Source organism: Lemur catta, chromosome 15 (assembly GCF_020740605.2).
Source record: "Lemur catta isolate mLemCat1 chromosome 15, mLemCat1.pri, whole genome shotgun sequence".
In the NCBI taxonomy this organism is placed as follows: Eukaryota; Metazoa; Chordata; class Mammalia; order Primates; family Lemuridae; genus Lemur; species Lemur catta.
The window spans coordinates 14,991,391-15,015,342 of NC_059142.1; the positions used below are offsets into that span (position 1 = coordinate 14,991,391).

The window sequence follows — 23,952 nt, forward strand, 5'->3', positions numbered from 1 at the left end:
ACTTCTATGGGAGGGGGACCCCGTCTCACTGCTGAGGCAGCTGCCTCCAAGGACCCTGGGCTGGGAGCTGGGTGGTGGGTTCTCGGGCAGAACAGGGGACTGGATGACACAACAACAGGCTGGATTAATGTTGCACCTGCACCTCCAACATCTGCTGAGCACACCCTGAACTATGGCCCCGGGCCAAACCTCAGCTCACCAGTCCGTGAAAGTGTGGGTCAAAGCATGGGTGATGGAGCAGGCCGATGGTTGTCTGTAAGCTCCTAGGATGCAGCCCACAACTGCTAAGGAAGCCACACGCCTGGCTGCGTGCAAGGAGTGTCTGCCTACTTGAAAGAGCCTGTCTGCCCTAGGTCCTCGCTTGAGTATCTGCCTCTGGCCCCGCCTCCTGGCCTCCCACCTCTGCAGCTCCCACCTCGGCTCACACACAGCTGCCGCTGCTCCAGCCAGGATGTGGCGCTTCCACACTCTGCTCTGCGTGGCCAGTAAGTCAGTCTCACCCCCTGCCTTGAGGGGCTGCTGTGCCCTCAGCTCCAGCTGGATGTTTGTCTGTCTGTCTGATGGGGCGCTCTTAGGGCCAGACGTCAGAGAAAGCGGGAACTTCCCCAGGGAAGTGCTCTTGCTCTGTGGGTCAGAGCTCCAGGCTTTTTTGGGGAGGGGCTTTGGAGGCTCTGTGTTGGTAGTGGTGACAGCCTGTGGCTTCAGCCCACAGGGCTCTGCCCCCTGCTCCTCCTCCAGCCAATCTCCCCTCCCTAACCCAGACCCTCTCCCCATGGCACCCACTGGGGGCAGGTCCTCAGGTCTGTGCCAAGTTTGTTCTCGGGGTGCAGAGGCTAACGGTGCCCCAGTCTGCCCAGCAGAGCTCCCTTCTGTTACAGAGCAGGGCTCCGGCTGATGAGGGCGAGGACCCTGTGAGAATGAGAGTGCGGACGAGACTGTGGGAGCAAAGGTGTTGGGGGGAGCCTGCTTCCTGTTCCTGTTGTTAGGGCCGATGTGAAAACTGGCATGTGGGGGGAGGTGGAGAGGCACATCTGCTGCCCGGGGGTCCCATTCTGGCCTTTAAACCTCCCGGGGAAGCCACTTTGGGCAAGCCACGCTCTGAGACTGAGCAGGGTCAGATGAGCCCCTCAGGCTGCTCAAATGAAGCCTTGAGGCCAGGGTGGTCCTGCCTAGCGATGTGGGTGGACTTCTCGGGGCTCTCCGGCTCCTGGTCAGAAGCTTGGCAGGAGAAGTAGACGGCACCAAACGTATGTAGTTTAGAGGCTCCTGGTTGCCTGAGTCCTCCCTGAGAGGGGCTGGGGCCGGCCGGTGAGCACAAACTGTCTGGGAGAGCTGAGTGCGTGCCGGGAGGGGACTCAGGATCACCCGAGAAGCAGGCCAGACCACATAGGGCACCAGCAAAGCATGTATTTTTGGGTGGATTTTAATACTTGGTATTTCAAAACATCAGAATAGTTATCATGGGAAGATCAAAGCTTTGTTGAACTTCCTTTTCCATATTTTACAATTTAGACTTCTCTTTATTTTCAGTTACATACGGGGTGCTGAGAGTCCCGCGTAGCTTTGATCCCCCATCCTCAAGCATATCTGGAGAAGATGCTTGGACTAGACTCTGGTCTCACCCCCTCCCAGTACAGAGGAGGTGACTGAGGCCCAGAGAGGGGCAGTGACTGTCCAGGGTTGCAAGCCAAGTGCCAGTAGAGACAGGGGCCCCACCCAGGCCTCTGTCCTGCTCCCAGCTCTGGAGTACTCCCATGGCCTGGGACGCTAACCCTGGCATCACTTAGGATTCTGCTCACGTCTGTCTTCTGCAACCTCTGGGACACCCACCCATCATCACTTCAGTGCCTTTTGTGGCAGATGACATTGCCCAAACCCCTTCTGAGGCCCAGGCCCTTCCCGAGCTGATGGCAGCAGAGAGCAAGGTGGAGCAGAATTGCAAGGAGACCCCTTAGCTCACAGCTTGGCTACGCTACGGGAAGGGGGTGAGAGCAGAGCCCCAGCAGCTGCAGTCTGGTTGGGAGAAATGAAGCTGTGACAGTTCTGCTCCATACTGTAAGGTCCTGAGACTTGGGGGTGGACCAGTCCTGGAGAGCTTCCTGGAGGAAGCAAGACTGACGCGACTTGAGGGATGGGAGGGGTCTGAGAAAGTGGTTAGGAGTTTCTGGGGAGGGTGTGAAGAACCCGTCACACTGACCGCAGGCCCAGGCCTGAATCCGGTGCCTGGCTGGGTCTTCCTAGGCTGGGGAGGGTGCACGACTGTTCCTGGCCTGACCCTGACCTTCCACCTCCTACGCGATGTCCACGACTCATTATTCCTGGGAGTAGATGAGATAATGTCAGTCCTCTAAGGGAGATTTCAGAAGAGTCAGGTGCAGATACACAGACACACTGAAACCCAGGAGCTGCCCACACCTGGCCCCAGCCCCATCACACTCTGCTACCATGCGGCCGGCTGTCCCCGGGTCAGTCTTCACCCCAACTCGTTCTGCGTCCACATCAACTCAGTTCTCCATCCTGGGTCTCAGAGGTTGAGTCCACCTCCCTCACTGTACGAAGAAGGGAACTGTACTATCAGCCTGTAAAACCTTACAGGGCTGAAGAAGAAGGAGCCAGAAGTCCAGGCCCTACTGTGCTGATGGCTTGTTCCCCGGCTGGGGGAGTGGGAGGGCGTCAGACACTGGGGTGTGAGGGGTGGTGGGTTTTAGGAAGACAGAGGGCGGGGCTTGAGTGGGAGGAGAAGGCCGTCTGCTCTGGTGTTGCCTCCCACCCACAGCCCATCAGGACACGCTGGGCCCTGGTGGTGAGGGTCCCTGTCCCGGGGCCCCTGCGTGAGGAGAAGGCTGCATGCACAGTAACCCCCCGGCCCCAGCCAGAGGGCCCAGAGGATGCCTGCAGGTCTCACAGCAAGGGAGCGAGGGAAGGGCATTCCAGGCAGGGCGGACAGCCCAAGCAAAGGCAAAATGTCAGCGAAGTGCAGTGTTTGCGGGGAGCCAGGTAGGTGCGGTGTGGGCCATGCGGGAACCCCGCATCTCTGACCTTCTCAGGGAGGTCGGCTGGTACGGGTGTGGATGCTGTGTGCGGGGACACACGTGGGATCCAGGCCCCAGAGGACTGGACTTCACAGTGAGGGCGGGGGGAGCCACAGAAGGTCTTGAGCAAGGTGGCGACAGGCTTGCATGTCGTGTGGAAGCTGCAGTCTGGGAGAAAGAGGAGGCAGGGAGGCCAGCGAGGAGGCCGCTGCCACGGTCCGGTCCCCGGGGGGCTGGGAGGGCGGGCACGGGGCGGAGGAGACACTCGGGGGAGTGCTTGGTGCCTGTTCTCGTCGTTAGGGAGACTGAGGGCCGAGGGAGGCGGGTGGGTGCAGGTGACTGAGGTTTGGGTGGACAGACAGTTCTGCGGTGTGATCCTCCCACAAGACCTTTCTGGGTGTTCTGGGCTGGGGGTCAGGACCCTGAGTCTATCCCAACTTCTCCAGCCAGCTCCTTGGATAAATCTGGGCAAACCATGCCCCCTGGGCCTCAGTTTCCTAAACTGGGAATAGTGATGACTTACTGTTCTGTGAAAATGTGAACGAAAAATGCCCAGTGTGACGCGGACACGGCTGCTCGAGGGCGAGGCGGTGGTGGCTGACAGGATGGAGGGAGCTTCGTCTGACTCAGCGGGCCCCTGCGGCTGAGGACAGCTCGGGGAGGCGGCCCTGTGGGTGGTGTGGTGACAGACTCCGGTACAGCTGGGCCCTCGTGTCTGGCAGCTCGCGAGGGGCTTGTGGTTGTAACTCTCCGCCAGCGGCAGCCGCGTGCTGAGCCTCCCTCGCGTCGCACACCGCCAGGCATTGCCCGTTTGATCTGCCCGGCCCCACATCGCAGGGGGGGACACTGAAGCGAGGCCACAGGCCTGGGGCCCTTCAGTGACTCCGAGGCAACGTGAGGACTTGAAGTCAAGACGGTCTGCCAAGACTGTGTTGTCTTCCGAGAGTCTTGGTGGGGAGTGCGGCAGGAAAGGGTCGCTGCGCTGGGGGCAGCCCCAGCAAAGGCAAATGGCAGGGGCCTGCGGAGAGCCTGGTGGGGCACGGTGAGCCTCGCCCGCAGCCCCCGGGCCCCTGGCTCTCAGGGACGGCGCAGTGAATGCAGTGATCCCCTCCCACGTGCACATACAGCTCAGGGAGCAGGTGGCTCTTTGTGACCCTGCCCTCTCTCTGCTTAACAAGCCCTCCGAGCCTCCAGCTTTTATTAAAGACTTTGGAATCAGGCAGACCTGGGCCCCAGACACAAATATTCAATTTGCTGGTTGCCCGTGAGCAAATCACTCGACCTCTCTGGGCCTCAGCACCCAGCGTGGTGCCTAGAGGACAGCAGGTCCTCCGGGAGGGAGGATGGGAGGACGCTGTGGCCGGCCCTCAGCTTGTCTCCTCCCCTTTCCCACCCCGTCAGGGTTTCGAGAGCGCCAAGACCCCTCAGTTGAACAAAGTGGAAATGGACGTGGGGTGGGGGGAGGAACAGGGATATCCGGCCACCCTGACGTCTCCCAGATCCTCTTCTGGGCCTGGCCCTGTGCTGAGCTCGGCTTTGCGGTCGAAGGTGTCACAGATGACTCAAATCAGATCACAGTTTGGGGGAGACAGACTTAATCACAGATCACTCTGACCCAGACAGGATTTAGTCAGAGCCAGACAGAGACACCACGGGATGCTGAGGGGTTCAGGGACCAGTGGGTTCCCCTGACCAAGAGTCTGGATTGGCTCCTGGCTCCTTGCTGTCTGAGCGGGGCCGCGAACGCTGGGCTGTGCAGGCAGAGGTGGGAGGGTGCTAAGGAGGGTGTGCTGGGCGGAAGGAGCAGTCTGTGCAAAGGCCCGGAGGCAGGAGTTTCAGAGGGTATCCAGGCAGTGGGGTGTAGAGGAGCTCGGGGCATGCCTGGCAGAGGGTGCTTTGGGCTGCATGGGCACGTGCCATGGATGCCAGGACAGAGCCTGGACTTTTCTCTGAGGTCTCAAATGGTGTCCACCAATTATGCTGACGGTAGAAATGGGGAAAGAAGGTCCCTTGTACCAAGCTGGTGTTTCTAACTTTAGCTCTCTCCTAGTCAGTTTGCTGACTTCTGTTTGCCCCAGCCTGGCTGACCCAGAAACATGAGGCTCAGCATGACATGCGCCATGGAGCCTGAGTGCAGACTGCTGGCTGTCAGTTAGCTCAGCTCTGGATTCATGGAAGGCAGTGCAACCCCATCCCCACCTACGGGCCTCGATCTGGAACCCTTGAGGTCCCTGCATAGGCTGCAGGGGTCACTCCCTCAGCACCTGCCAAATGCAGCCACCATCCCAGGCCCTGAGACACCTGGTGATCAAGGCAGACACACAGTCTTTGCCCTTGTGGGACTCATGGTTTAGGGGTGGGGGAAACACTTGCAGGCGACAGGTAAACAGGGAGATGAGCAAGGCAGTTTCAGGTAGTGATGAACGCTGCAGTCAAGACTTTGGGGACAGAGTGCCCAGGCAGGGCCTGGAGGCCAGGAAGGCCTTTCCCAGGAGGTGAATGGTGAGGATAAGGAGGAAGCCAGGAAACAGCTCAAGGACAGCACGTCAGGCGAGGGTAAGATTTTGTGCAAACGTGCACTTGGGGAGTTGGGAAGGGCTCGGATGCTTTCCTGAGGGGCTCAGAGGGCTCCGTGACCCCCCAGCAAGGCACAATGTACGGTCTGGCTATGTTTTCTGTATTCTTCTCTGGGGCAATGGCAGGGGGGGCACACATAACAGCTTTGGGAGACGTGGGGAACCATGCTTGTTCAATCAGTGTTCTCGCTGAGAGGACCCCCCGGGAAATTTTTTCTGGTTTACAGAACGGGCTAGTCGTGCTTCACGGGAAGGTTTTGTTTTGTTTTGTTTTCAATTTTGTGGACACTGAATGACATTGACTGGGCATTTTCATCTTTATGTTGGCTTCACGAAGGCTTGGTTCATTCATTTCTGTGTTTATTCAACAAATGATTCATGAAGCATGTCCTGTGTGCCGGCTCTGGGTCCGGAGCCGGAAGGGGGCCCATCCTAGAAAGTGCCAGCACCAGCTGGTTCTCGAGTTGGCTGTTGACCTCCTTCCTGGTTTGATTGTTCCCTGCCTTTTCCAAATCACCGTTTTCCTTCTGTTCTGTTGTTGCTGCTCCGAAGTGAGTTTTATCTTATTGTACTGTGTGTTTTTATGAGTCACCACAAATCACTCATTCTGGGAAAGGTAGGGATATAGAGAAAAATGATTAAAATGTCGAGGCCCACTTTGTGCCAGACCCAGGGGGAGGGCCTGGGGAGCGAGAGAGGAGAGACACAGACGCTGGTCTCAGGGCCCTCCCACCATCCTCTTCCTCCCTGAGCCTCTGGAGGTTGGTTCTGAATGACAAAATTGAAAGCGTGTGCAAAGGTAGATGAGATAACTATAATAAACCCAATAATGTCCCTCACCCAGGTGGGACACAATTTTCAGGACTTTGCCACACTTCCTGAATTTATTTCTTTCTCCCTTTTTTTGTTTTCTTGGTCAAAGTTTTTTAAAGCCTGGCTACTCCAAACGTGGCCTGAGGACTACCAGCATAATTTAGGGGTTTGTTAGAATAGAATCTCAGCCTCACTCCCTAACCTGCTGAATCCAAATCTGTGTTTCAACAAGATCCTCAAATGATTCATTTGTACGTTAATGTTTCAGGAGCATAATTTTTTTTTTTTTTTGAGACAGAGTCTTACTTTGTTTCCTGAGCTAGAGTGCCGTGACGTCAGCCTAGCTCACAGCAACCTCAAACTCCTGGGCTCAAGAGATCCTCCTGCTTCAGCCTCCCGAGTAGCTGGGACTACAGGCATGCGCCACCATGCCCAGCTAATTTTTCTATATATATTTTTAGCTGTCCATATAATTTCTTTCTATTTTTAGTAGAGACGGGGTCTTGCTCTTGCTCAGGCTGGTCTCGAACTCCTGAGCTCAAACAATCCACCCGCCTTGGCCCCCCAGAGTGCTAGGATTACAGGCGTGAGCCACTGTGCCCGGCCAGGAGCATAATTTTTAAAGCAAATCCCAAACACTGTGTTATTTTACCCCTAAATGCTTCAGTATGCATATCTGAAGAACATGAAGGTTTTCTTACATAGCCACAAATGTTCTTATCCCCTAACAAAATTAATGATAACTCCTTGGTATCATCTAATACCCAGTCCATATACAAATCTCCCTAACTGTCTCCAATGTCTTTTAAACAGCTGGTTTGTTCAAAGCAGGATGCACACAAGGCCCACACGTTACACTGGGTTGCTATGGCTCTTTTCGTCTAGAGTGCACCCCCCACCCCCTATATTTTGGTTTCATGCCTTTGATCTATTGCAGAGCTTGGTCACTTGTCTTGTAGACTATCTAAATGCAGGATTTATGTGTTTGCTTCCTCTTGGTATGACTTGTCCTGCTATTCCCCTAAATTTCCTAAAACCTGGAAGTTAGCGCTGATGGCTTCATGGAAGTCGGGTTTCACGTTTTTGGTAAGCATATGCTAAACAGGTAGGAGGATTTTACCACACTTTCTGCTTTTATCTCACTCCTCCTTTTCGTTTTCTTTGCTGAAGTATTTGAAGGCTTGGTATACAGAATGGGGTCTGATGACCTGCCGTGTGGGCACCATGTAGGAGCTTGTTAGAAATGCAGGGTCATGGGTCCCCGGATCCTTTCTGGGATATCACACCAGGAAGGACATAGGCCTGGGGGCCCATTCTTAGGGATGCTAAGATGGACTTAGGTGGTGTCAGCCTAACTGTAATGTTCTTTATCAAATTTCCTTTTTTTTTTTTTTTTTTTTTTTGAGACAAAGTCTTACTCTGTTGCCCAGGCTAGAGTGCCATGGCGTCAGCCTAGCTCACAGCAACCTCAAACTCCTGGGGTCAAGCAATCCTTCTGCCTCAGCCTCCTGTGTAGCTGGGACTACAGGCATGCGCCACCATGCCTGGCTAATTTTTTCTATATATTTTTAGTTGTCCATATAATTTCTTTCTATTTTTAGTTGAGATGGGGTCTCTTGCTCAGGCTGGTCTCGAACTCCTGACTTTGAGTGATCCACCCACCTCGGCCTCCCAGAGTGCTAGGATTACAGGCATGAGCCACTGCACCCGGCCCTTTATCAAACTTTCATCTAGTAGTTTTATCCATTGATGCTCATGGCCTGAATTACTGTATTTCACTAGGAATCACAAATTGTTTGATTCTATTATTCCTCCCACATTCACTAAATTCATTAAATAATTCGCTCATAAAAAAGAACTTTCTCTGGGTACAAAGGCTCACACCTGTAGTCCCAGCACTTTGGGAGGCCAAGACGGGAGGATCGCTTGAGCCCAGGAGTTCAAGGTTGCAGTGAGCTGTAATCATCACACCACTGCACTCCAGCCTGGGCGATAGAGCAAGGCCCTGTCTCTTAAAAAAAAAAAAAAAAAGAACTTTTTCTCATTAACTAGAGCTATTTGGTGACCCTGAAATGCACTTACTTCATACAAGAAAGGCAAGAGGAATGCTGAGTACTTTCCCTTTAATGGTTTTCAGAGTAAGGGGATGGGGCCCTTGTTACTTCCAATCGTGACCAACAAAGTGTTTTGATTTCTTTTGTTTTCATTTTTTCTCTCTTTTAAATATCATTATGAACACATGAAATTTTTATATATTCAGGGTGCTTCACACACTTCCAATTATTGTCATTTTTAAATGTAAACTTTTTAAAAAGTACAACATAAAGAAAAATGGACAGATTTAAGTCAGTGAACTTTCAAATTAAATCAAATCCATGTACCTGCTACCCGTATCAAGAAAGAGAACGTTAACACATAAACCTCCCCAGTCATTACCTGACTCCCAATGGTAACCACTCTCCCAACTTCTAATACCATAAATGATTTTGCTCATTTTAAACTTTGTACAAATGGAACTGTACAGTATGTTCTGTTTTGTTCCTGGTGTCTTTCACTCGCATTATGTTGGTGAAGTCCATCTACTTTGTAGATTATTTCCATTGCTGTAGAGTCATCCATCATGTGACTATATCAGGATGTATCCTTTCTATTGTGATGGATATTTGGGTTGTTCCAGTTTGGGGTGATTATGAATAGTGAGGCTATGAACATTGTACTCTAGCCTGGGTGACAGGAGACCCTGTTTCAAAAGAAAAAAAAAAAGACCAGCCTGGGCAATGCAGTGAGACCCCATCTCTACAAAAATAAATAAATAAATAAATAAATAAATAAATAAATAATTTTTTAAAAATGATGTTTGCTGGGTGTGGTGGTACTTGCCTGTAGTACCTGCTACGTGGAGGCTGAGGCAGGTGGATCGCTTGAGCCCAGGGGTTCTGGGCTGTAGTGTGCTATGCCAATCTGGCTGCCTAGGGAGGGATGAACCGGCCCAAGTCAGAAATGGAACAGGTCCATGCTGATCAGTAGCGGGATTGCGCCTGTGAACAGCGTCAATAACTTACTATTATGAATGACGTTTGTTCCAAATGAGGTTTTAAAAAAAGAAAAAACAATGGGAGGCTGAGGCAGGAAGATTGCTTGTGCCAAGGAGTTCAAGTCCAGCCTGGGCAACACCGTGAGACCTTGTCTCTTAAGAAAAAATAGAGTGAAGTTTGCTGAAGATTGTGTGTGTGTGTGTGTGTGTGTGTGTGTGTGTGTTCTTTATCAGATTAAGAAAATTCCCTTCCATTTCTAGTTTACTAAAAATTTTTATGACAAATTAGTATTAGATTTCATCAGATGCCTTTTTCTATATCTATCATAATGATTGTATGATTTTTTTCTCCTTTTTTCCAACGAATACATTGATTATTTTTGAATGTCAAACCACTCTTACATTCCCGAAATGAACTCCACTGGTTGTGATATATTATGCTTTTTATATTTCCCTGGATTTGACTTACTAATATTTTGTTTAGGATTCTTGCATTTATGTTCAAGAGAGAGAGAGATTGTCAATTTCGCTTTCATTTATTGCTCTTGTCATGTTTTAATATCAATGTTATGCTGGTCCCATAAAGTTACTGGAGAGTGTTCTCTCATTTTCTATTCTCTGGAACAGTATGTGTGAATTTGGTATTGTTTCTTCTTTAAATGCTTGTAAGAATTCACCAGCAAAACTATCTGGGCCTAGAGTTCTTCCTAAAGTTTATAGGAATGGATTAAATCTCTTATTCAGGTTATAGATTTCTTCTTTTGTTAGTTTTGGTAAAGTTTTATTTTAAGGAATTTGTCCATTTCATCCAAATTGTCAAGTATGCTGGCATAAAGTTGGATATAATATCATTGCATTATTTTTTGAATGTCTTAGGATCTATTACGATGTCCCCTATGTTATTCATGTTGGTGATTTGTGTGTTCTGTCTTTTTTTCCTTGTTTAATATTGCCACAGGTTTATACGTTTTCAAAATCTTTTTAAAAAACAAACTTCAGCACTGTTAATTTTCTCTACTATACGTTAGTTTCCTATTTCATTGATATATGTTCATATCTTGATATATGTTCACATGCTTCCTGTACTTCCTTTGGGTCTGATTTGCTATTTTTTTTAGCTTTTTGCGATGGAAGCTTAGATAATTGATTTTCAGACTTTCTTCTTTTTTAACGTATGCATTTTAGGCTGCTCATTTCCTCTAAGCACTGCTTTGACTTATCCCACAAGTTTTGATTTGTCATATCTTCATTCTCATTCAAAATTTTTTAGAATCTTCATTGTGATTTCCTCTTTGACCTTGAGTTATTTAGAATTGCATGGCTTGATTTCCAAGAAGTTCGGATTTTTCTAGTTTTCTTTTTATTATTTTTGGGGTTTTTTTTTGGTATTGATTTTAATTCTACTATAGTCAGAGAATATATTCTGAATCATTTCAATCCATTGATATTTATTGAGGTTTGCTTTGTGACCCAGCATATGATCAATTTTGGTAAATCTTTCATGTGTACTAGAAAAAAATGTTTATTTTACCACTGATGTTGTAGGTAGAGTTTTGTTTGTCAGCCAGGTCAAGCTTGTTAAATGTGTTGTTCAGATCTACGTCCTTACTGATTTTTATAGCTAACATAAAGGGTGTGTTAAAGCGTTAAAGTATTCTACTTTACTTACGGTGTTTTATATTTTTCCTTCTAATTCAGTCCATTTTTGCTTTGTATGTTTTGAAGTGATGTTATTGGATACATACAGATTTTTAAATTGTTATATCTTCCTAGTGCATGAAAAACATGTTTGTGTGTGTATGCTTCCTTCTCTTCCTTATACAAAAGTTAGTATAATTTATAAATTTGTCCTTCACATAATGATTTTGATTTGTTCCTGAAATCTCTACTGCTGAGTGAAAAGCCATTAATTGGAAAAAACATTTTCATCAATTTCAGTAGAAAAATTGTGATGCATGCCATCCAACCCAAGATACCCAAACAATTTTTACTGATAGGAAAATGTATTAATTGACCAATAAAACAAGTTTATATAAATAAAAACAATAATTTGAATATAAAAATATAGTTTACATATGACATTTATTGTAATGAAGCTTATTTTCCTCATTAAAGGAGGAAGACAAGACTTGACAGTGGGTGGTGGAGGATGAGTGTGAGGGGGTTTTTGAGAAGGTACATTTTTCTTTCTACACTGTTTCTTCATTGTTTTTTCAACTTTTGGGGGGCTCGTGGCTATCTTGCACTCAAACTTTTTTTTTTTTTTTTTCTTTCGAGACAGAGTCTCGCTCTGTTGCTTGGGCTAGAGTGAGTGCCGTGGCGTCAGCCTAGCTCACAGCAACCTCAAACTCCTGGGCTCAAGCGATCCTCCTGCCTCAGTCTCCCAAGTAGCTGGGACCACAGGCATGTGCCACCATGCCCGGCTAATTTTTTCTATATATTTTTAGTTGTCCATATAATTTCTTTCTATTTTTAGTAGAGACGGGGTCTCGCTCTTGCTCAGGCTGGTCTCGAACTCCTGACCTCAAGCGATCCGCCCGCCTCGGCCTCCCAGAGTGCTAGGATTACAGGCGTCAGCCACCGCGCCCGGCCTGCATTAGAGTTTTAAGCAGTGGGGTGGCATGGTCAGACCACGCTTTCAAAAAACCTTTCTGTCAGCTGGTGTGGAGAGGATGTGTCCAGAGGTACAAGTCTTGACAAAGGCCAGGAAACTAACATGTCCAAGCAAGAGACAATGATGTTAGTGGAGCAGAACCGAGTGCCAACAGAGGCCCAAATACACATGAGAATTCTGAGTATGATAAACATAGCGTTTCAAATCTATGGGGATAAGATGAGCTATTCAAGAAATAACATTGAGACAATTTCATTTGGGGGGAAGAAAGTAGAGTTAGTTCGATCTGTATTTCACTCCATACGTAAAAATAAAATCCAGATGGACCAAAGATTCAAGCGTAAGAAAAATGAAACAAGAAAAAAATATTGAAGGAAACGTGTGAATTTAAAAAAATAATCTCTGAGTGGGGAAGCATGACACAAAACTCAAGAGTCAAAAAGGAACAACGATTTGCATAAATAATGTAGATGCCGGAAAACTATCATAGGGGAGTCAAATAACAAACAGCTGAGTGAGAAACAGTATCCATCACGCATTGCCAGCTCTCTTGGATAGAGAGAAGCTCTTACAAATGAACAAGAAACAGTCAATACTTGTTCATAAAAATGGATAATACACATGAAGAGGCAGTAAACGAACTTATAAAAAGAGACTTGACCTCACTCATAATTAAAAAAGAAAAAATAGTTTTGGAACAAGATGATGGGACATTCTTAAAACAAGGATGAAAAGGTCTGCAGTTAGTTCAGGCCACATCGTTGGAGTATGAATTGGAACAGCCTCTTTGGGGAGCAATCTGTCAATATGAATCTTCCCCATTTTTAATGGACAATTTCAAATATACAGAAAGGTTGAAAAATAGTACAGTGGACAACCACATGCCACACTTCAATTTTACAATTAACATTTTTTAATATTTGCTTTATCACAACTATCCATCCATCCATCAAACCATCTTATATTTTGATTCATATCAAAGTAACTTGGTACACTGCATTGTACCAAGTACAATGCAGTGGTGTCATCATAGCTCACTGCAACCTCAAACTCCTGGTTCTCAAGCGATCCTCCTGCTTCAGCCTCCCGAGTAGCTGGGACTACAGGCCTATACCACCATTCCTGGCTAGTTTTTCTATTTTTTGTGGAGATGGGATCTTGCTCTTGCTCAAGGGATCCTCCCGTCTTGGCCTCCCAGAGCACTAAGGTTACAGTAGTGATCCACCACGCCTGGCTGAAATACACAAATTCTAAGTGGACCATTCAGTGTGTTTTGACAAATGCCCACACCTTTGTAATCCAAACTCCTATCAAGACATAGGATGGAAACCATCACCCCAGAAAGTTCCTTCTAGTCCCTTCCTGGTTAATTCCCATCCCCCCAAGCAATAATAGATTAGTTTTGCTGGTTCTAGAACATCATCTAAATGGAATCATACAGTAGATACCCTTTTTGGAAGCCTTTTGGTCAGCATAATGATTTTTGAGACTCACCCTGTTGCTGTGTGTGTCAGTTGCTCATTTCTTTCCCCCTGAGTAGTATTCTGTTGGGACTACACGCAGTTCGTTTATCCATTCTCCCACTGATGGGTATTTGGGCTATTTCCAGTTTGGAGCTGTTTTGAATAAAGCTGCAGACATTTTTTTCCCTGGCTCCTCATCAGTCAACTTGAGCCACAGGTATTTTTGAGGACATGTGTTTTCTTTCGGGTCACTTGCAGGGGGTACATGAATGGGATGTGTGCCGGCCCTCCCTGAGGCTCAGGGTCTACCCCAACTTTGGTACGAGACACAGTGATGAGCATGGGCTATGTGACAGGTACAGAAAGTGACAGTGGGAGGTGTGAGGAGGTGGGAGAGCCCGGGAAAGCCTCCCAGAGGAGGGGGCTCAGGTGCCGGCACAGCTTGGCTTAGCAGGAGGATGAGAGGCTCTGGATCAGGTACACTTGTCTCCAGTCCTATAAGATCCTTGCGGAGTCTCACTTTTCTCAGCTGTAGGACAGGGTTAACGACACCTGGGTTTGATGGAATAATGGCAGTAAAGGCCTCTTTCATCAACTGTTCCTCTTTTCCCCACAGGCCTGGCCCCCGTGGTGGGCTTCAACGTGGACGAGTCCCGACCCTGGGTCACGCCCAAGGGAGCACCTTTTGTGCTCAGCTCCCTTCTGCACCGAGACCCCAGCACCAACCGGACCTGGTGAGTGGGGCCCTGCTGGCAGGAGGCCTGAGGACCGAGGGGGCTTCCGGGAGCCTGAGATGGCCCTGGAGAGGGCCTGGGCACGCCACCCCTCAGTCTGGGGAGAGCTCGTTGCTCCTTCGGAAGGGCAGGCAGGAGGAAGAGACGGCGTGAGCGGCTGTGAGCGGCAGCCCAGTCTGCGGCCTCCACAGAGCCCTGGGCCCCTCCCCTCACTGGATCTGTCCCCGCCCCCTACCTGGGGGGAGGGGGGACTTAAAAATTATTTTGAATACAGTTTTGCCTCTTACAAAAGTAACACATGCTCAATGTAGAAAATTTGGGCACAAAAATAACAAAGAAAAAATTGAAAATATGAGGCACCAGAGAGAAGTGGCTAAGAGTCAGGCTGCTCTGGTGGTCGTGGTTCAATGACAGCTTCACTCTGTATTTGCTGCGCAACCTCCGCAAGGCGCCCAACCCTGAGCCTCAGTTTCTCCTTTCTACCATGAGGGTGGTGACTTACCTACCTCGCAGGCTTGTTGCAAAGACTGAGATAATGCACGTAAAAGCACAGTTTCCGGCCAAGTTAATGCTCAATAAATATTTACCTTATATTTTACAAATACCATCTGTACCCACCCCTTAGACAGGCAAAAAATGTAGACTCTGACCACACAGTGCTGGTAAGGATGTGGTGAAACAGGAGTGTGTGGGGGTGTAAGTCGACATCACCACCTTGGAGCACAACGCTCCCATATCTGGTAAAGCTGAGGATGCACGTGGCCTTTGACTCAGCAATTCCACTCCCAGACACCAACTCTAGAGAAATGCTCAGACGCGTGTAAAAATGTTTATTGTCGCATTGCTTGGAATAGTGAAAGATATTATGCATCGTTAGGAAAATGGGAAAAATAAGATGTGAATCATTCCATGCAATACTAAAAGCAGGTCAAATGAATGAAAATAGCGCAATGGTTTTTAACCTGGATCAATCTCAAAACATACTGTGAGATGAAAAGGGCAAGTTCTTGAATTATATATTCAATGATCATTCGCTGAACGAATACTGATGGAGCACCTGCCCTGTGCCAGGCCCTGCGGATGCGGCTGTGAGCAGGCTACAAGCAACAGTCCCTGGGCTCAGGGGAGGTAGATGACACAAACGGGTGAAACACGTATTCTATCCGGTGGTGATGGTGGTGGCGCACTGACGTGGGAGCTAGTCTTTGGTTAGGAGATGCTCTGAAGTGAAGGCTCATCCGAGACTCATTTCAATTTCTCTTGTTGATGCTAAAATGACTTTTAGAGCCGTGTTGTTTTAAAGCCAGGATCTGGTCAAAGTTCATGCATATTGCTGTGTCTCTTTCACCTATTGTAATGTAAAGCCGTCATTCCTCTCCTTGCCCCCTGTTTTTCCTGGTGGTCACAGGGCTTTTTCTGTGCTTGCTCTGCCACTGGGCCCAGCCCCAGGCTGGTTGTGTCCCCACCCCACCCCACTGCTTTGCTTCTTGTCCCCGTGTGGTCCAGGGCTTCCTTCACACCCAGCACACGTCAGCGAGCCCAGGGGCCACACAGGTTTTGGGGCAGAGCCAGGTGGGCGCTCAGGGTTCGCGCTGAGCAGAGCAGAAGCCCTGCTTGCTGGAGGATGGGTGGGCAGTGGTGGCTTCTGAGGCAGCCTCATAGGCCCTGACACTTGGGCCATGATCCCTCCAGCCAAGCAGGCTTGGATCCTGTGATACCGTGAAATAGATATTTGGTATTTTAAGACCGAGTATATATTTCACAATATCACAAATAAATATATATTTGGTCTCGAAATATATACTTGGTCCTACTTCCTGGTATATAACTCCTAAAATTCTTGGCATCTCCAAAGCAATAAATGTCTTTTTGTATGCTGATGAGTTGACTGCTGGCTGGCAGCCTAAGGATGGGGGCTGGTCACTGGGAAGACCCAGCCAGGATTAGAGAGTCCGGATGGGGAGGGGAGAGGGGCTGAAGGTTAAGTTGATCACCAAGAGCTAATGGTTTAATCAATCGTGCCTATGTAATGAAGCCTCCATAGAAACGCAAAAGGACAGGGTTTGGAGAGCTTCGGATAGCAGAACAGGTGGAGGTTCCTGAAGGGTGGTGCACACAGGGAGCGTGGAAGGTTCTTCCCCCATACTTTGCCTTATGCATCTCTTCCTGTGTAATATTCCTAATAATAAACCTGTAAGCATAAGTTAGTATTTCACTGGGTTCTGGGAGCCACTCTAGCAAATTAATCAAACCCAAGAAGGGGGTCGTGGGAACCTTGGTATACAGCTGGTCGGTCAGGAGCACAGGTAAAACTACCTGGGGCTTGCAATTGGCATCAGAAGTGGGGGACAGTCTTGTGGGACTGAGCCCTCAACCAGTGGGGTCTGAGGCCACCTCCAGGCAGACGGTGTCAGAATTGCGTTGAACTAGAGGACGCCCAGCTGGTGTTGGCAGCTGAAGGACTACGTGCTTGGTGTGTGGGGACAACCCCCTCATACCTGGGGTCATGGAAGTATTGTGCATTGTGAGAGTATAGGAGAAACTGAGTTTGATTTTTCCTGCATCATCAGAGACCCCTTTCTGGACCCTGGTTTCCTCATATGGTTTTTTGTTTTTTGTTTGTTTTTGTTGTTGTTGTTTTGCTTTATTTTTTCTGAGAGAGAGAGTCTCGCTCTGTTGCCCGGGCTAGAGTGTAGTGCCATCAGCCTAGTTCACAGAAACCTCAAATTCCTGGGCTTAAACAAACTTCTTCTGCCTCAGCTTCCTGAGTAGCTGGGACTACAGGCATGGGCCACCATGCCCGGCTAATTTTTCTATTTTTAGTAGAGTTGGGATCTCACTTTTTTTTGTTCGGGCTAGTCTTGAACTCCTGACCTCAAATAATCCTCCCTCCTTGGCCTCCCAGAGTGCTAGGATTACAGGCATGAGCCACCACCTCCGGCCTGGTTTCCTCATCTCTACGGTGAAAAGTCTAGTCACCATTAGATTTAAGTGGTACGAGCAGGGCCGATTCATTCATTCATTCATTCAGCAAGTGCTTACGCAGGATCTACCCAGTGTTGGGCAATGTTCAGGGAATAAGAGGGTGAAGGAGACGTGGTCACTGGCCTCATGAAGCTCCTGGGCTCGTGAGGGAAACACACAAGTCAGACAATGACAGAGCGATGACAGCTCCGATAGGGGACCTCCAGGGTACTGGGGGGACGTGGAGGTGGGTGTGTTCTTCAGCATCACTCTAGGACTCGGGGGTGAGTGGGAGTTAGCGTGAGAAGGGGTGGGAAAGGGAAGTCCCGGCAGAGAGGACAGCTTGGTCGAAAGCCCGGAGGCCAGCCTGGGAACGGAGGTCAGGGAACCGAGAAAGTGTCTCGTGGCTAAAGCTGAGCGTGATGAAAAATAAACTGCGGGAGGCAGGTGGTGCTTGTCACCCCAGCACTGAGAATTTGGAGGAGCCAGAAGGGTTTGAAGCAGGGAGGGGTGGCGAAGTTGTCAGGGAGCTTTTGGCTACAGAAAGATGAATTACAAGTCAATGTTTGTCGTGCTTTGTTTTGGTAAAATTTTGTTAACATACACCACACAGAAAAATGCCCAGACATAAGCAGGCGGCCGGGTGACTGTCCACACAGGGAACCCCCGTGTGAGCAGCATCCAGATGGAGGGCTGGTTGGCAGCCTCACAGAAGCCCCTCTGAGTCCCCTGCTCCCATCCAGACCCGTCGCCTGCTGCAAGGAACCTCCCTCTGGCTGTCGTCCCTGCGAGGCACCACAGTGCGTGCTGTTGTGTCGGGCTCCTCTCACTCAGCAGAAGGTCTGTGAACTGCGTGCACGGTGCTGCCCGAGGCAGTAACGCGCCTTCTCCTTGCCAGAGATCGCCACTGTGACCAGTACTGGTGACGGGCGCCTGGGCAGTTTCCTCGGGCTGTGATGAATGGCACCGCTGTGTGCTCTTCAGACGGATGAGCGCACTTCTTTCTCTTGGGCACACGCCCAGGAATGGAACTGCTGAGTCCTGGGTTATGTGTTGGCTCAGCCTTCAGTTTTCCAAACTACTTGCCGCACACGAGCAGGTTTCAGTCTGAATTATCTGTGACGTCTCCTTCCCAGTCCCTGCTCCCCCTACCCCAGTGGATCCCGCCCCAGCTCCAGGCCCCACAGACTTCAGTGTCCCCTCCCCCAGAAGCCTAAGCCCAAGGTGGGCGAGGGGTCTGAAGCCCCTGGACGGATGGCTCTGGGCCCGCCAATGGGTGCAGGGACAGCCCGGCTCGGCTCACGAAAACCTCCCTGAACACCTGCTGAGGCAGAGAGGGGGCTCACGGGTTTGAACGTGCTGGGAGAAGGATGTGGTGGGAGGCACTTCTGGGTTCCTGCCGTGTGGGTGATGAGGCTGAGCCCACCGCGGCAGAGGCAGGAAGTGCACTGGCTGGCCGCTCTGGGCCAGAGAGAGAGGAAGGGGCTCGGCTCCCCTTGGAGGATGACATGTCCGTCTCACTCCTTCACCCTCTTTCTCCCTAAGATATAACAGACTGGGGCTGGCAGCATCATGGGCTTTGGCCGCTGCAGGGTGTGTGGGTTGGACATAAAGAAGCTGGGAGACCTGGGAATAGACTCTGAGAACAGGGACAGGCGAAGGACAGGTGAAGGGGTGCTGGGGCCACACTCAGCCCAGGGTGGAAGAGGGCCCCTGGGGCTGTCGGCTGATGGCTTGTACTCTGTCACAGCTGGTCAGTGTTCAGTTGGTTGTCAGCTTGCAGTCAACAAACCTAGAGACCACAAGCTGGGGGGGGCAAAAGGGGTGGGGAACAGAGACAGCTCAGGCCACGTAATTGCATGACTGTGATATGAGTGGCTGTCTTGGGGATCTGCAGTGCCCAGCCTGCACAGTGTACGTGGTGGTCTCTTGGGAGCTCACAGTCTGGGGTAGAGGCCCAATAGTCAGGGCTGCCTAGAGGGCCTGGGGATGGAGTTGCACCCTCCTTTGGGAAGGCTTCCTGAGGAGCTGGTGTTGGGATGATTGTTCCGCGGGAGAAGGAGGTGGCAAGTGCAGGCAGGAAACAGCTTGGGCAGTGGCTGCTCCAGGCCTGCACCTACCCCACCAAGATGTGGCCTGGGGTGGAGCCCAGTCCTGAGACCACCCTTTGCCGGGGAACAGGGACCGGAGTGCTGGGCCCAGGGCTGAGGCTCGGGCTGCGGAGAGGTCTGGGAAGAGAGACAGGGTTGCTGAGAAGTGACCTAATTTGGGGGCTCAGCTGCACAGCCTGCACCAAGAGCAGATCTCAGCTGCACCAGCCTTCTGCCCCTCAGCCCTGCGCCAGTCAGCCCCCTCCGCTATTGCCTGTGCTGTTATTCAATGATCATTCAACAAATACTCACTGAGCCCCTGCTCTGTGCCGGGCACTGTTCCAGGCTCTGGGAATAACACAGTGAACAAGAAAGACGGGATCCTTGGGGAACTCGCTGTCTAGTGGGGGAGATGGATTATGAGCCAGTAAACCAGTAAACAAGATATGATCGGATGGTGACACGTTCTGAGAAGGAAATAAAGGGCGACGAAGCAGAGTAACTGGGTTGTGAGGCGGGGCTGGCTACAGAAAGCATTTTCCAGGCGGTGACAGTTGAGTGAGTCGCAGGGAGGAGAATAAGAGTGGAAGGGGAGGGTTCCAGGCTGAGGGAACAGCACGCCGGAGGGTCTGAGGTGGGAAAGTGCTGGCGACTGGCTGTCCCAGGGACTGAGGCCACCACTGATGGGCAAGACGTGGTGTAAATCTCATGAGTAAATTAAAAACCAAATAAACCGCACAAAATAACACGAGGCTATTACCGTAGACCGGCAAGATGGTGGTGGCCAGGGCCGGGGCAGGGAGAACAGACAAAGGAGACCCTCCCTAGATAAAATTTGAAGAAAGAACCAACAGGGTTGGCTGTTGGAGTGGTTGTAGAGGATGCATGGAAAGACAAAGCAAGGATGTTCCCCAGGCCTCGGGCTTTGGAACTCGGGGGTTGGCGGAGCCATTTGTGGCCGTGGGGAAGAAGAGAAGGAGCAGGCTCAGAGGACAAGACCATGGGTTCTGTTTTAGACATTCTGAGTCTGAGAAGCCTATTAGACAGGGGCAGTTGGTTATTGCATTAGTTTCCTGTCACTGCTATAACAAGATACCACAAATTGAGTGACTTGCGACAACAAATTTATTGTCTGACAGTTCTGGAGGTCAGAGGTCTGAAACAGGTCCTACTGACCTAAATCAAGGTGTCAGCAGGACTGTATTCCTTCTGGAAGCTGGAGGGGAGAATCTGCGGTTTTTTTGTTTGTTCGTTTTGTTTTTGCCTTTTTCAGCTTCTGGAGGCTGTCTGCGTTCCTTGGCTTGTGGCGCCTTTCTCCAGCTTTAAGCCTAAAGCACAGCATCTTCAAATCTTTTGTTTGTTTGTTATTTTTTGCTTGTCTCTGGCTTTGAGAAAGATTTGTAATGCTTCCCTCTTAAGGACTTTTATGATAACTCATGTTAGCGTAACATCCAGATATTCCCATCCAGGCCCATCCAGATACTCCAAGATAGTCTCCCCATCTCAAAATCCTTAATTTAACCCCATCTAAAAGCTCTTTTTCCCATAAAAGATGACATATTCACGGTTCTGGGGATTGGACTTCTCCGGGGGCCGTTATTCTGCTTGCTATAGCCATGCTGGTCTAAGGGCTGGGGGAAGAGTGCCGGGGCTGCAGAGGTAAAGGTGGGATTTCAGCATCCACAGGTGTATTGACCTGGAAGGGGTCACTAGGGAGAGTGTGCTGGCAAGGAAGACAAGGACAAGCCCCAGCACTCTGGTGGCATCTAAAGGCCAGACAGCAAAGGAGTCTGAGCAGGAGGAGAGAGCAGGGGAAGTAAGTCTGGAAGAAAGTTTCAAGGAGGAGATGGTCACTACGTTCAGGGCTGCTGAGAGGTTGAGAAAGATGAGGGCAGAAGGGGTCCATTGGATTTGGCAATGTGGGGACCACGGGTGACCTTGACAAGAGCTGAATCAGAGGGCGGAAGTCAGCTTGGGGGGGTTTCAGCTGGGGTGAGTGGATGCACAAGCACAGGTGTAGACTTTGTTATCATCCTATGAACCACGCAGATATGTGAATAGGTTTCATAATTTTAAAAACGGTAGAGTGATGGGAGTTGAGGAAGTGGAGCCAGTGCCTCATTCTGCCCCCCACCCTGTGCTCTCTCGTCTGGCCCCCGCCTCACCGCAGCCACATCATGACCTTTGCAGAGCAGACACTAATCATGTGCTTCCCCTTTATAAAGTCCTCTGTGGCTTCCTACTGCCCGCAGCATAGAGACCTTGGTCTTCGTTCACGGTTCCCACCAAGCCTCGGGTCCCCTTCCCCACCAGCCCCTACTTCCAACCCCAGCGCTCACTCTCGGTCTCAGGGCAGCCCAACGCTCCCTGGGCAGCACGGATGGTGAGAATGTTTAGGCTGACACTGGACTCTGCCGTCTCCCTGGTCTGGGCGTGGGGTGGGGGACAAGAAGTGTGCACAGGAATCACATCTCCTGAGGCACCCACCCTGCAACCTCCAGTTCTGTCTGACCCATAGCAGAGCGGCACCAGCGTGCTCTTCTCGGGAACTACTGTCGCCAGTGAAGCCAGCACTGCCCCCAACAGAACCCACGCTGCTGCTGGTGGCTTCCTGGTTCCCCCACCCCCACCCCCACAGGAGAACAGAGTCTTTATTCTCCACCACCATCACCCCCATCTCTGTCAGCAGAGAGGGGTTGCTTTAACCCTTTCCTGTCTGGAGCTGTGCAGAAGTGGAGGCTGAGCAAGTGTCTTCCCTGTAATGCGGAGCTGGCAGTGCCGGGCTGGGAATCGGCCTGCCTTTCCCAGGTCTGGGCCTTCTGCACAGCCTGCGGGACAGGGAGCCTGTGGGCCCGCGGGCCTGGAATGCGAAGCCTGTGCCTGGGCAGGCAGGGAGGAGAAGGGAAAGGCCAGCCAGCTCAGCTTTGCTGTCCACCCTGCCACTCAGGCTCCTGGTCACCAGCCCTAGAACCAAGAGGACATCAAGGCCTCTGCATCAATGTTCCCTCAGCCATGATGACATCCTTTGCCAACCTGTAGGTAAGTCAGCCCCAGCTCCAGGGAATGCTCCCCAGGACCCCCTTTCTAGGGATCCCACTCAATCCAAACCATTCCAACGCCGGCCCCACCTAATCCAGCCCATCCGCTCCTAGGCTTTAACACCAAGCCTTCCCCCCCAGTGCCCAATCCCATCCCAATCCAGCCCTCATCGCCAGCCCACCCTTCCTGATGCAGTCCTAGCAGCAGAAATGGTACCTAAAATGTATTGAGTACTCACCGTGTGCCTGGCACTCTGCAAAGAGCTTCATTCACTTTTAATCCTCAAAACCACCATTTACAGGAGAGGAAGCTACCGTTCAGAGTAGTAAAGTCTTTTGGTTGCCGGTATGACAAAGGTCACACCTCTAGTGTTGCTGGCAGATTCCAAACCCTAACCCATCCCAATACAACTCATCACACCTCAGCAGAATTCAACCCCACTTGTTCCAGTCTAACGGTGGCAATCATAGTGTCTAGCATGGCACCCAGCACATATTAGGCACTCCATAAATGCTGTTTGAATGAATGCATGACCCGATTCATTCATTAACCAAACTCTGCCCGTCCCACCCAGTCCAACTCAAGTCTCACATTTACTGACAGCCACTTGGCTGTAGAAGTAGAATCCTTGTCTCCATGAGAGGCACTGAGTTGAACAGAGTCAATCTCTGCCCAGACGAGTGCACAGTCCAGCAGGGACGTTGAGTGAGTCTGTGACTCAAAAATAAGACAGAATCCTGAGGCCCAGAGTCAGAGGGCAGAGGCAGGAGCTACCACTTTTCCCCCTGAGGTGTGAGGCAGGCAGATCCCCCCAGGGTGGGTCTCTGAGGCTGGAGGTTCCTTGGTCCCCAGAGCCAGGCCTGCAGCACCTTGCACTCTCCCCTGGCGCTGTGCACACCCACCAGCCGGTGCTTCTCTACCCACCCCCCACGAGACTAGGAGCCCTTTGAGGAAAAGCACTAGGTCCCCCCACCATGGGTCACAGGCTGGGCTCAGAGGAGACGTCAAGGGGCATTTGTTGACTGAGTCAATAGATGAGCCGTAGGGACAGGCACTTTGCCCAGGTTGTGTGCAGGCCTGTCCTTGGAAGCCTCCTTGCTCCAGCTTTCTAGAAGCTGCTCTGAATGACCACAGTTCCTCATGGGGCTCAAACCGAGGTGGCCCTGTGCCTTCTGACCTTGGCTCTGGCGTGGCCTCCCAGCATCCCTCCCTCCTTACCTGAGTTTACCTGTTTCAGAGCATGTCCACGTCCCAAAGGGAAGGCACTGGGGAGTGACAGTAGTCCGGAACCACCATGGTGTTCTGGTGAGTGTGCATGGGTGGGAGGACGGAGGGTCTCAGGGAGGTTGGGGCTAACCTGTGGTTGACCCTGGCATCGATACCAGTTCTAACTGGTATGTTATTCCCGGGGCTGAGCCCAGCTGTCTCCCTGGTGCCAACCCCAGGGCTGACTGCTGCTCTGACCACCTGTGCTGATGCCAGGGCTGACCAGGTATTCCATGTGACCCGACCCACCCAGGGGCTGACTTCAGCTTTGACCCCAGCCCTGACTCCCACCCCTGGCAAGGGGTGAGCTACCCCCTGTGTTGCCTG

General features: G+C 50.6%; 1 protein-coding gene across 5 annotated transcripts in view; it reads left to right on the top strand.

Moving 5' to 3' along the window:
- The first annotated feature begins 374 nt into the window (after window positions 1-374).
- ITGAE (integrin subunit alpha E) overlaps window positions 375-23,952 on the top strand; it is a 56,948-nt gene continuing 33,370 nt past the window's right edge. For 2 of the 5 annotated variants that reach the window (XM_045526069.1, XM_045526070.1), the window contains exons 1-4: window positions 375-485; window positions 14,149-14,266; window positions 22,268-22,359; window positions 23,597-23,664. In XM_045526069.1, coding sequence (XP_045382025.1) covers window positions 452-485; window positions 14,149-14,266; window positions 22,268-22,359; window positions 23,597-23,664 — 312 coding nt within the window. In that variant the 5' untranslated portion in view covers window positions 375-451. The remainder of the gene's footprint in view (window positions 486-14,148; window positions 14,267-22,267; window positions 22,360-23,596; window positions 23,665-23,952) is intronic. The other 3 variants (XM_045526066.1, XM_045526067.1, XM_045526068.1) reach the window with 2 other exon arrangements.